General features: G+C 38.5%; 1 protein-coding gene across 26 annotated transcripts in view; it reads left to right on the forward strand.

Annotated features, from left to right (window-relative positions):
* Nucleotides 1–13,656, forward strand: part of TBC1D5 (TBC1 domain family member 5) — a 242,306-nt gene that overhangs the window by 181,782 nt on the left and 46,868 nt on the right. For all 26 annotated transcript variants that reach the window (XM_083404783.1, XM_083404795.1, XM_083404787.1 and 23 more), the window contains exons 14-15: nt 2,375–2,517; nt 8,193–8,299. In XM_083404783.1, coding sequence (XP_083260909.1) covers nt 2,375–2,517; nt 8,193–8,299 — 250 coding nt within the window. The remainder of the gene's footprint in view (nt 1–2,374; nt 2,518–8,192; nt 8,300–13,656) is intronic.

Consider the following 13,656-nt stretch of genomic DNA (forward strand, 5'->3'; position numbering starts at 1 on the left):
CGTCTCTGCCTTTGAAACCTCAAGAGCCCTCAGCTTTTTGTGGGACCGTTCTTGAAAAAGATTATGGATGTAGTACAGAAAGCAGTAAGGTGTATCTAAAATGCTTGTTATTCTCAGTCAGAATAGAAATAGTTTATGCAGATAAGGCAATGCATGACTCATTATGTCCCCCCCTCCACCACCCAAAAATAACCTATGCAGAGGTTTAGTTCCTTATACTGAGTCAAATCATTGGTCCTTTGAGTCCAGTATTGTCTGTCTACCCTGACGGGAAGCATCTCTCTGAGATTCCAGGAAGATGTTGTTCCCAGGAACTCTTAATAAAAATTATTTCCTTTTAAAGCTTAAATTTGCTTTTAAAAATATGTCACTCTTGTAGTTTAAAGTTTCCACAGCATTTGTTTCTCTGTGTTGCAGGTCATTATTAAACCACTGTCTGTGGGTAGTAATTACAGATTGTTTGGGGATTATGGTTTAATTACATAGAAATCATGTGTAGAACATGGGGCTATGCATTTCAGCAAGGAGATTGTAGTAACTCTTATATTTATTATTGCTTTAAAAACTCCCTTCTGTATTTGCAGTTGGTTGCAATTGCTATGTCGGTGTGGTAAAATACAGATTATTGTGTTACCGAATGTGATAAAAGGGTACACCGTTGTGAGCATAGTAGTCTGCAGGTGTAGCAGATGTGAGGCTGAAATTAACAGGACAGGGCTATAATTAAACTATAGACAGCCATCTGAAAAGAAAGGGGCTCCTCTTGTCCAACAGTATCATTAAGTGAAACTTAGATTGTCTCTAAATATTTGAAAGAGCAATAAAAGAGTGTTAATTAGTAAGAAAACACTCCAACTTAGAACTTAATTCCTTAAAGCATCCCTTTTTATGAAGGCAAACTTGCTGAAGTCAAGCCATATGGTTAACATAGTTCAGAGACAATAGGGCCCTTGGTTTATGGCTGCTACAAGGGAAATGTTGCTGGAAAAGAACAGATAGCAGTTAGTATACATCCATTTTCAGTTGTGTGAATTGCTTACACCCATTGAGACACAGAGGTTCAGATCATTAATGGCAGCATTATGGTTACTAAAGCAGTCCAGTTCGTCAGCTGTCTGCATCTGTGAAAACAGAATACCTCTGGGGACTAAGACTTAATATTCCCAAGAGAATTTCTAAAAGCAGAATAGAAGAAGAAAGCAGGGAAGCTGATTTTGGTTTGAGCAGTAGAATCCTACATTTACAAACGATTAACACTGCATAATGAAGTGGTAATGAAGAAAAGGAGATTTCTGATAAAAGACTAATAACAAATCCCATTATGCCATGGTGTATTTTTCGCCTTTAAGTGTATTAGTTTTATCCATCCTCTGTCCTGAATTGCATGAGGTCGTTTGTGAATAATGTCAGCTCAAATGCTTCAAGCATTGCTGAGTTATGACTCCTAACAGTTTGTGAAATGTGAAAGGTGGGGTGGGGGGGTTAAGGGAAGGCGCAAGTGCTACTTAAAGTGATAGGCTTCCTGCAGAGTCTGAGTAATGTTTGCAACACTGAAAGGTAATAGTTTCCTGTAGGCTTGTCACTGAGGGGTAATTTCCCACTATTGGGTAAAACACCTTGCACATAATGTTGTTAGAATTAATTGTGGAAAATTAGCTTTGCTCCATGTTTCCCCTGCTTCCCCTATTGTAGCACCTCTTCAAATTTTAGAAGTAGATATTCATAGGGAGCCAAAGGAAAGCTACTGTGAGATACGTTTAAAATTATACATTATTGTCTTTTTTCTGTATTCTTCATGAAGTGTTTATTACTCCTAATACGCACACAACAAAATAAACCCTCGTTGAAAGTTACTCCATCTTGCACCTAGTGTTCTTTAACCAGATGGCAGTTGCAACTAAATCCTTAAAGTAAAATTTATAATCTTAAGTGCCCAGTGGTTTCTCTTAATGCCATTTTAAGATTATGGGTTCAGTTCAGACGTTTAAGTTCTTTTAAATCAGAAGGAAGGTGCTCGCCATTGAAGACTGATCAGTTCCACTGAAACCTGTTACAGCTGAGCTCATCCGCGGACTTTTTTGGAGTTGTTATTGCAGCTGCTTCTTTCATTTGCTTATAAAGCTGAAATGATAAGTAAACTGGGACAAAGCTTTTCTAATAAAGCCTATCTGCTAAACAACATTAGAGAGCTAGAGTTTTTAAAGTCTTTCACACACTTCCTTCTATAACCAGGTTAAGATATAATGTAGAACATAGTAAACATATCTATGTTAATTTTAATCATAAGTTACTGTGTGTTGGATTTCCCTGTAAACTATTAATTCCTGATCTTTTTGGTTCAACTTTTGATATGTTTTGTTAACTTTATTTGCAGACGATGGGTAAGGCTTCTATTTGGCCGAGAATTTCCCCTCCAGGACCTTCTTGTCATCTGGGATGCTTTATTTGCTGACAGCATCACTCTCAATCTAGTTGACTATGTTTTCTTAGCCATGCTGCTATACATTAGAGATGCCTGTGAGTATGCATTACATTATACATATAGCCTATATATATATATATTTAATGCAATATATTTCTAATTGAAATTAAAAATTAAAAAATCATTTTGATTGGAAGTGGTTTGAATATAATATATAAGAAAGCAACAACTTAAAAACACATTTTGGTTTTTGGGATGTTCTTCCACATGCAGCTGCTGGGTGACCTTGGGCCAGTCACAGTCTCTCAGCCCCACTCACCTCACAGAGTGTTTGTTGTGGGGGAGGAAGGGAAAGGAGAATGTTAGCCGCTTTGAGACTCCTTAAAGGGAGTGAAAGGCGGGATATCAAATCCAAACTCTTCTTCTTCTTCTTCTTCTTCCTCCTGCTATGCCTCTTTTAAAACACAGAAGTGTAGATTGCATTGCATAAAACAAAGTGTCCAAGGTAAGTATAGAGCTCCACCTTCTGTCACATGTAGTGTATTGAGTAAAACTATGCATTCACTACTGACATACTTTATGGATTTCTAAAATAAGGGAAAATGTATTAAAAGCAAATTTATTTTTTTCAAAAATTCTCTGCATTTTATTTTATTTTGCCTTTAAATATGTCACATGAGCACTTAAATTATTTTTGATGTGCATTAGAGTCCCATAAACATAATTAACATACAAGTTCAGGGGAATGTTTAGAACAAAACTTTGATTTTCATATAGATAACTATGTGGAGATTTACTCTAAAGCAAAATCTCTATTAAGCAAGTAGGAAGTAGAGAATACTTGGGAAGGTAAAAAAGTAAATGAAATAAATTTGTAATAAAACCAACAATTTATCCTAATTAGTTGAGAGACGTGCAGAACCACAAAAAGGCAAATTAAGCAAATTATGGTTATCAATAACCAGGCCTTCCAGTAGATTGTATTTTAAAATCAACCCACCTTTCCAGGGCAAATTTGTATGCATCTGGTAACATTCCAACTGCAAAAGTCTGTGAAGTCTTTGTGAATAAGCCTTTAAAGATTTTGTGTGCGTTAGCTGACTTGCAGGAATCATGCAGAAGTCTCCAGCACACCTGTGGGTACTACCTGAGAGCCAAATCTTGCAAACAATTATTCACACTTGATTCTTTGATAGACTCTGTTGCCTCAAATGCTCCATTCCCAATGATCTAAGATCTTGAGGTTGGCCCAAAAAAAGCATTTGGACTGAAATTCCTGAAACCATTTAAAAATGGGCTTTTCCTGTTTGTTTGTTTGTTTGTTTGTTTGTTTGTTTGTTTGTTTGTTCTTTCTTTTTTTTATATAGAGGACATTGAATTGATGCTAATCAATTTTTCTACAACCACCAGAATTTTGAAACTATCAAGTGTTCTTTCTTTTCTCTTCTTTTCCAGTTCATCCCTAGGCTTTTCTGCACGAGGCCTTAGCACCGTTCTAAAGGGGAAATTACAGGGGGACTCTTCCCCCCTTCCTTGCATCAGGGTAGCATATGGCAGTGACTGTAAAAAGACCCCTAAGTGAGGCAGTTGCAATCTGCAAGGGTCCTTTTGGTGTCTGTGTCCCATGAAGTTCCTTCCATACGTAGACACATGACCCCCAAAAGGCTGGACCAGACCCTTATTATTTTGGAATTTACAATCTGATTCCCTGTAAGGAACCGCAAAGCAGTTCAGAAGAATTGTGCAAATATATAAATATCAGCATTCAATATACTACCACTGGTACAAAAACAATACATCCCATCTAAGAGGAACCTGCAACAAAATGTTGCTGTGTATCTTCACCTTCTAACAGCACTGAAACTGTTCAGGGGTTCTAGCCATCCCCACCTTCAGGATACTCCATTCCGTCCCACTACCATCACTTCCTTTCAGGTTTTATTTTCCAATTATCAGTTAATGTTCCATAGCTTCTGAGCTTGATTAGTCCTCACTGAGCTGTTTCTTATGAAGAGGGTTGTTCCCTTAAATATTTCTTTACATCACTTGCAATAGTTAATATAGGAAGTGGCTTTTTTAAAACTGTCAGAACTATGGAATAAATGGAATGCTTAAAAAAAAATATACTGTTACAGTCTTTCATGGGACTAAATGATCAAACAGGCTGTAAATAGAGCCCATGGCCCAAAGTTTCATAAAAGTCGTTCTGTGAGCCCAACAAAGCTTTTTAGATTTGTTTTACTAGTGTCCTGTAAAGCAAGATGACCTTCCACAAGCTCCTTCCTATAGCCTAAGCACCTCTTCAAATTCTAATGAATGAAAAATAATATCAAGTTTATATTACCATGTGAATAAAAATATATGTCTTTCTAAGGTATTTTTTTCTGAAACAGTTTAGCCACCTGTTTTTATTTATTATACTGTATTAAGTTTTTATTGATGTAGGGTTTTTTATATCTAATACACCACCTCTAGACTGATGTGAGAGACAGTATAAAAAGTATGAATAATAAATAATAAACAAATGTAGGGCCTGCTTTCTCCTTTCACTTGTTTGCTTAGGCCACTTTATGATGAAACAGACACTTGCACCAATGCCCATCTGGTTCCAGTCTTGCATCTCTCTCTCTCTCTCTCTCTCTCTCTCTAACCCAAATGTGAAAGCGTATAAGGAAAGCAGTGTGCAGCTAGATGGCCACTGCCTCATAGAGTCCTGCACTACAGTGCCTCTCAACTTGCAGAGGAAAAGGATTATGACTAAAAGACCAAATGGAAGTGTGGGTGTATGGAGGCTAATTTGTAAGCGTGTACTATGGGTGAACAATGGGACGTGGGTGGTGCTGTGGGTTAAACCACAGAGCCTAGGACTTGCCGATCGGAAGGTTGGCGGTTCGAATCCCCGCGACAGGGTGAGCTCCCGTTGCTCGGTCCCTGCTCCTGCCAACCTAGCAGTTCGAAAGCACGTCAAAGTGCAAGTAGATAAATAGGTACCACTCTGGCGGGAAGGTAAACGGCGTTTCCGTGCGCTGCTCTAGTTCGCCAGAAGCGGCTTAGTCATGCTGGCCACATGACCTGGAAGCTGTACGCCGGCTCCCTCAGCTAATAAAGCGAGATGAGCGCCGCAATCCCAGAGTCGGCCACGACTGGACCTAATGGTCAGGGGTCCCTTTACCTTTACTATGGGTGAAACTGTAAAATGGGACTAGCCATGGTGGAGCCTTCCAGTTGTTGCGAGCTACAACTCCCATTATCCCTAGCTAGCATGGCCAGTGGTCAAGGATTATGAGAGTCATAGACCACAGTATCTGGAGGGCCCCACATTGGCTACCTCTGTTGTAGGGTGTGTGCTGTGGTGCAGGAGTTAGCCAAGGGTGCCTTAATTTACACTGTTAATGCTTTTGCCACTTAAGTTATAAGTGATTTAATTATTCTCTTAACCTGAATATTTTTTTAAAAAAATAAAATTATATAGGTAGTGGAGATTGCAAATGATGTCTATATGCCATGTTTCTAAAACCATAGTCTTCCCAGATTAGTTAATCTAGAGTTAGAAGTTTGTATTTTTAATTTTGTTCCACACCAATACTACTATTCTTAAGCCTTCTAGACATATAATTGCTCACTTATGAGCTAGATGGCTTTCTTTTTCAAAAAGAACTTTGTAGTAGAAATATTCCCCCCCCCCAAAAAAAGCTATATTTTCAGGTATTTGCCTATATCTTTCAAAGAACTGATATAAATGAGAAATGATTCTGGTATCCAAATGTATCAGCTTCTCTCCACTGATGTTGCAACATACTGTTTCCGCCAATTTGAATTCATAAGGGTTTCTTTTTTTTCAACCTTGAAGATGAAATAGAACTAGAACAAAGTATTATATAAAAGAGTGTCTGTTTTTGTCTTACACATGTAAGGAAAGTAGCTATCACAAAAAAAGACCCCAAAAAGTTTTCACCTCCCATTTGCCACCCCCTGTTTAAGATAATAGGTTGGTTTTGGTCACATAATAAAGAAGTTTCATTTCTTCTGTTTGTTGCATTTACCTACAATTTATAATTGCAAATACCTATGATCAATATTTTAATGCTCATTATTGAATCAAATCACACTTAGTCTCCCCCCCCCCCAAAAGAAACAAATAAAAAAGTCTAAAATCTGGCTTCAGTTAGAGTGTTAAAAGGTATGTTTGAAGAAAATACATCAGATGTTGTCTTACAAAATCCATTTAGGACGAACTACTCCCAGCATTCTTATTTATTTTAAGAAAGTATAAAGAATCCTTATCACAACTGCCTTATACTGTGTTACGTTTGATTTGATTGGTTCTATATAATGCGTGGTCCCATCTATTATACTCGGCAGAAAGAACTCTTGACTGAGCCCATTGTATTGCATTCATTATGCTAACTTCAAAGAGAAGAGAGAAAAGCAGGTATCTGAACATGAACAAGAAAAACAAAAGGAAAGAAAAAGAAACAGGCAGAACAGATAAAAAATGAGTAGGATAAGTGAGTGCTTTACAAATGAAAGCAGATGTATAAAATTACAAGCTGTCGGATCAGCAACGGAAATGAAGATGATAAAGTGGCTCCCTACACAGATTATAATTATTCATTTTGCCCAGTCCTGAATCTTTTCCTCATAAACCTCTTCAGGGAGAGATGGGAAGGTACCAAAGGATAGGAGATTGACTCACATGGAAGCGGGTGCAGGGAAGCTCTTTAGTAAGTCTCTAAGGCCATAAAGCAGTCAATATATTTTGGATTTCTTTTTTTATCAATGATTTTTTGCCTTGTGTTGCAAGAACATTTTTCACAAAGGCTTTTAATTAATAAAAATGATATTTCTAAAACTGAAGTTCTCAAAACTGTAAAGTTGCACTATCTAAAATATATTTTTTATTATTATTAGCAATTTAGGCGAACAATTCAAAAATAATTGTCACTCCTTTGACAGCTCCAGTAGATGGATTGCCAAGATTTAGATGGTGCTAAAGAAATGAAGTAGTTTACATAGTCTTGGCAGAAAAGATTTATTTAATTTCACCCATAATTAAGTTCATCACATACCCAGAAAGGGACAGTTGTATGCTAACTAGACGGAGGTTAGATAATGGAAATTTAATACATCCTATTAAAATATGTAGCAAGCTTTTAAGAGGGGGCAATAAGTGGTTCTCTAAGCTAATTTAGAAGGGACGTGAGTGGCACTGTGGTCTAAACCACTGAGCCTAGGGCTTGCCAATCGGAAGGTCAGTAGTTCGAATCCTGCGAAGGGGTGAGCTCCCATTGCTCGGTCCCAGCTCCTGCCAACTTAGCAGTTCAAAAGCACGTCAAAGTGCAAGTAGATAAATAGGTACTGCTCTGGTGGGATGGGAAACTGTGTTTCCGTGTGCTGCTCTGGTTTCGCCAGAAGCGGCTTAGTCATACTGACCACATGACCCAGAAGCTGTCTGCGGACAAACGTCGGCTCCCTCAGCCAGTAAAGCGAGATGAGCGCCGCAACCCCAGAGTCGTTCACGACTGGACTTAACTGTCAGGGGTCCTTAACCTTTAAGCTAATTTCAGGATTAACATGTTTGGGAAACAAAGCAAAAGTTGTAAATCAGCCCTCAACCATTTGAGGCTATGTTTAACAAAAAGGAGAGAGGAGCTGTATACTATTTGGTAACGATAATTTTTTCCAGAACCCTACAAATTGTGCTTAGAATGATTCATTTTATGTCAAACTGACGGGGGGGAAATCTTACCATATTTCCTATTACTTTTAGTGATATCAAGTAATTATCAGACCTGCTTGGGACTTCTGATGCATTATCCTCCAATTGGAGATGTCCACTCATTGATCTTGAGAGCTCTTTTTCTCAGAGATCCAAAGGTAAGTCACTTGGAAATCTTCGCAGTTGAGGCACTTCCCAACTGCTTTTAAAACATCGTTACAGTCCTTGTTTAATGCATGAGGAGAGGGAAGAGTTAACAATGAGGGGAAATTGTCATTTCAAAAAGAAGTATCTAGGCTCAGACTCACAGAGAACTTGCATTGTTTTGACCTAGGCCCTTGTTGTCAGCTTCTAGCTTTGGATGGCAAAGTGATAGCTCCGAGTTGCTCACTAAGGGCCATTCAGAATGAATGCCCAGAAAACAGAGGAGCAAATCCCACCCTTTTTTCTTTTTAAATCTGAGGTCATATGCCTCACACTGTATCTCCAGCATTTTGAAATGTAATCTCAAATGGCAAGGCTTTCGCATGCTACCAGGCATAGCCCCTCTTGCATTACATTTGACAAGGATATATCAGAGGGGAACCCTTTTGATCCAACCCATCTTATTTAAGGTCCCAAACTGGTTTTAGTATTTTCATTATAGGTGTTGTGTTCTAATGTTAATAAAGAGGTCCAGAGGGTGGCAACACGAGAACAGGCCTTCTCTGCAGTGGCTCCCTGTCTGTGGAATGCTCTCCGCAGGGAAGTTCGCCTGGCGCCTTCATTATACACCTCTAAGTGCCAGGCAAAAACGTTCCTTTTTAACCAGGCCTTTGGTTGACCTGATCAACACCCCATACCCTTTTAAAATGTGGCTCTTTTTGGGGAGGTACTATTGGGTTATTGCTTTTATTTTTATTTTATATACTGTGATCTTTTTATGTGAACTGCCCTGAGATCTCCGGGTATAGGGCAGTATATAAATTCTAATACGGTAATAATAATAATAAGATGCCAGCAAAGGTGGTGAGACCTGGGCCCAGATACAAGCCTTGGTGGGTTTTCTCAAAGAAGGAGGAGGCAATGCAAAGTCTCAAATTCACCTTCTCAAAAGGTCATTCTGGGATATCTCCTGGTTGGAAGCCTTTTTGGCCTGAGATGTGATATTCAAAGATTCCATTACCTGCAGTTCTGAGTATTTGCCTCCAAAATCCAGGAGAAGTCTTGTTGTGGTTTTCCGGAATGAACAAAGCTGTCAAAAGCAGCCAAGGATTGTGGAAGCCTGCAATCTTTTACCATCTCGGACTGCCTGTGGGCTAACATTCAAGAGCTTGCCCCCAGCAGTAGTTAGTTAGTTAGTTAGTTAGTTAGTTAGTTAGTTAGTGTCTTTATATGCTATTATGGCCCACTCTTCATCTTGCAGTCTCATGGTGGGTTTCGTACAGCTTAAAGCAAAGAGTAGGTGCTGCATAACAGCACTAAATTAGCCCATATCAAACAGCAAGCAAAACAAGCAACCGCTTCAGAGGGAGTGATAACTCTGAGATCGTGGTCTACCCCCAAAGGCAAATGTAAAACAAAACTTATCCAATGATTGTGCCAGGTGCACATGAGAGGGAAGGGCATTCCACAACCTGGGAGCCACCACAGAAAAGGCCCTCTCATGCATTGTGGAGCTGCTAGCACAAAGGGAACAAGGGCAGACCCTTAAGGATTGGTGTAATTATGTGCCCAGGCAGAAGTTCTCGCCAGCATCCTGGGTGCTGCATTCTTCAACAGTTGCAGCTTCTGAACCATCCTTGAGGGCAGCCCCAGTTACAGAAGTCTAGTCTAAAGGTTATGAGAGGATGGGTCACTGCGGCAAAGCTGTATCTGCCATGAAGGGCTGTAGCTGGCAAACTGATTGGAGCTAGCCATGCGTGCTCCTAGGAGCTGAAGGCATGTGAGTTTCAAATCACGAGCCAGGATCAAGGAATACTTCCAACTTGATCACTCCGGAGGAGAGTGACCCTGTCCAGAACAGGTAATCTGCTCACTTTGCAAGAGCTCACACAGTACCTCTGTTGTATCTGGATTTGTACAAGATCCAGTCTGGCAAGGTCTTAGGGTCTCAAAAACAAGCACATATAGAGTCACATCAGCATCAGTCCTAAAGCACCATGAGCACCTAAACCCCCAAAGTGCTTTTCTCCTAAAAATTCATTTTGAGTTAGTCTTGATTGTGTACCCCTGTATGAACTGGCTTCAGAGCCTCTTTCCACCTGCAGGTGGATCTGAGCTAGCCAGCCAGAGGTCCACATTGATCTACTACATGGATCATCCATTGATTAGCATTGATTGATATTCATTCATTTATTTAAAGCATTTATAAACTGCTTAATATTTTAAGGATCTCTAAGCTGTGTACAATGTAAAAGCTGTTAAAAATGTTATTAAAACAGAAATTCAACACAAAAGTAGCATAAAAACATATAAAAGTAATTCAGGGAATTTATACTAATAAAAACAGAATTGGAATTTTATGCACTGTTCTTGGTTACTGATTATTTTCTACAAGAATTGTTACATTAAACATGTTGATTTTTTTAAAACATCATTTTTAATTCTGGTTTTGCATAGAACTGCTTGCATATACTGCTCCTCTTTATTGTGCCTAAACTTTCCTTTCTGACGAAAAGCAAAAACCATGATACTTGAAAGCATTTTGGTCTTTTAAAAATCTGAACATTCTGCACACATAGGCACTAAAGCAGAAAAATGTTTAAAATGATGCACTTTAAAAACAGGATTCCACTCTTTACAGCAAAAAAAATGTTCATTGGTTTTATGTCTCTACATTCTGGGGAAAAGGTGTTTATTCTACTATTTTCCTTGTATGGGCCCTATGACGAAGGTCAAGGGGGGGGAGTCTTGTCTGATAAGTTCCACCCAGTTGGTCTCAGAAATAGATTTTTTACTATTCACTCAGTGTTAAATGCAGGTGTTGCAGACATTTTCATGGATTGGCACCTGTAATTGAAGCAAGAACAAGAGAGACCAATTCTTAAAACAGTACCTGTACAGGGTAGTAGGCATTAATGGACAGCATGATGGAGCTCAAATGACTTCCCAGTAGCTGACTTACTGCTGCCTACCAGGAAGGAGAGGGGAAAGGTGCTGGGAAGGTCAGCATGGTGCAAGCACACCAGCAAGAGCACTAGATTGGCCCTGCATTTCGCTATGTCAACATCCCTCTAACCCTCTTCCTCCTGTTAAGCACCAGTGACTCAGCTGCTTGGGAGGTCAAGAGATCAGCTCTGTACCATCACACCATCCTCCAGTTGTAGTGGATGCTGGCTTCATTTTATTTGTGAAAAATGGATATTGTTTCATATGTGAAAAAATGGTTTCATCAAAAACCAGTAGATATTTGGGAAATATTCAGTGAATTTTGACATTACTGTAGTGATTACAACTGAGCCAAAACTACTTCCAAGGGGGGGGGGGGGATAGTTTTATGGTGCAATCCTATGCCTATGAATATGCAGTGCGTTTAGTGGGACTTACTCTAAGGTAGATGTGCATAGAATTGCAGTCCTAGTATAGTCTCAGACATCTTCTCATAGGGATGCAAAGAACTAAATATCCCAGCTTCCACATATTCCTTGTAGTATCTTTACAGACTTTGGCAGAGAGCAGTCTCTAAGAAAACATCTTCATTCCAAACTTTTTTTTCTGCCTTTATACACCTGCTTCTCCTGCAAGTGACCATCATCTTCCTTTCTTCTTTCCAAAACAAATGTGCAACAATAATAAATTATGTACATTTGCATGGCTTCTTCCATTTCACTGAAATAATTTGCTCACTTACCTGTAAATTTCCCTTCTTTCCTCATTCAAATTGTGGAGAGGAGGGTTACTGTTCGATCTTTGGGTGATTTGCAGTTGATGGACCAGTGTTTTTTTGGCGTCCAATTGTTGTTAACAAAAGCAGCAACAAAATGCCTTTTCAGGCTACTGACACGAAGGAAACTTGGGATAACCAGAAATTGACTTTTTTTGTGAAAGGACTGCAAGCTTAGCTCAGTTCTGATACTGAAAACAAATACCGTAGTTTAGAATGAGTTCAGAGGCATCATTTTCTCTAACAGTGTTTCTTTTGCACCTGGCTCTGATTGGTCGATCTTGGGGTATTCTTGAGTATAAGCGATATGAACAAACTTTGAGCCCTAGAATGGAAAAAGGGATCTCAAATTCTGCAAAAATAAAAAATAAAAAAAATAGATTCTGAATAAAGCCTCTAGCATTGTCAACTTTATGCGAAGTATAATTATGTAAATATTTGCTTGCATGCAGTTTTTGAGCTATTTAGGTACAATAGATGTAAAATGCCTGATTTGATTGTTTTAAATTTATTTCCTGACAATCTAATAATCATTCAGAATTCTCCCTTTTACAGTTTGTCTTTCTTTTTGATATTATTAGTATTTATTTCATTTATGAATTGCTTCCAATGAGGCATCTTGAAGCGATTCTACAATAAAAGCATATTTAAATAATTATATATATATATAAACAAAATTAAAAACATGTGCATACATAAAAGCAATGTTTTCAAAAATTGCATATAAAACAATTTTAAAACCTAATAAAGTTCAGTTCGAATACAGGTAGCAACTGGAATCTCCACTTAAAAGACATTTTGAAAGAGGATAATCTTCAGCAAGCACCTAAAAGATGGCACTTGTAATGGGAGGCCGGTGCTGCTGTACTAAATGCCTGATTATTACATTGTGCAGAACAGACCTTCCAATAAGATCTGCAGGATCACCTCTCCTGCAGAGCACAGTGATCCATTTGGTGTATAGGTGATGTGACGATCTTTTAGATACCTTGCTCTTAAACTGTGTAGGGCTTCATACAGCAATATCAGCAGCTTGGATTAAGCTCAGTAGATAATTGGCAGCCATTCTTATAAAATGTGCTGTGATAAACCCTTTCTTTTCATTGCAACATTTCAGAAGTGGTTATCTTATATACTAGAAGGACCGTGTTGAGGTTTCTTAAAACAATGCTAACTTCCATGTCTTTAATATAAAACTGCTATGGAGAGCAGTCTCCAAATTTTCGTTTTCTTAATAGAAATGTCCAAACGTACGCACTCCACTGTTTTTCAGAAGCAAAGTATTACCCTGATGTGAAAAGGACAGTATGCTGAGTGCAAAACCAATTATTTTGCCCAAAGCACCTAGAGTAGGTGTTTGCTGTATTTTTACTATCCGGCAGTTTCCTGTTTTTTTCTGCACCACCACCAATGAGAAGTGCCGTTAATTTTCAAAGCAGACGCTTTCAGATGGAAAATAGATACATAGGGATGGCAATCACAAAAATATAAAGCGATTAAAAAACAGTTCTAACTAGAGTTGTTCAAATAAAGAAAAATTAAAAACTCAATTAGAAACAAAAGTCATAGAAAATGTGAACATATTGTGTTCCTTAAATAACCAGATGTTCTTTTCTTCCTGAAGGCAGTCAAGCCTAGGAATAAAAGGTT

This window comes from Podarcis tiliguerta, assembly GCF_965153285.1.
Source record: "Podarcis tiliguerta genome assembly, chromosome: 12".
NCBI classification, from domain to species: Eukaryota; Metazoa; Chordata; class Lepidosauria; order Squamata; family Lacertidae; genus Podarcis; species Podarcis tiliguerta.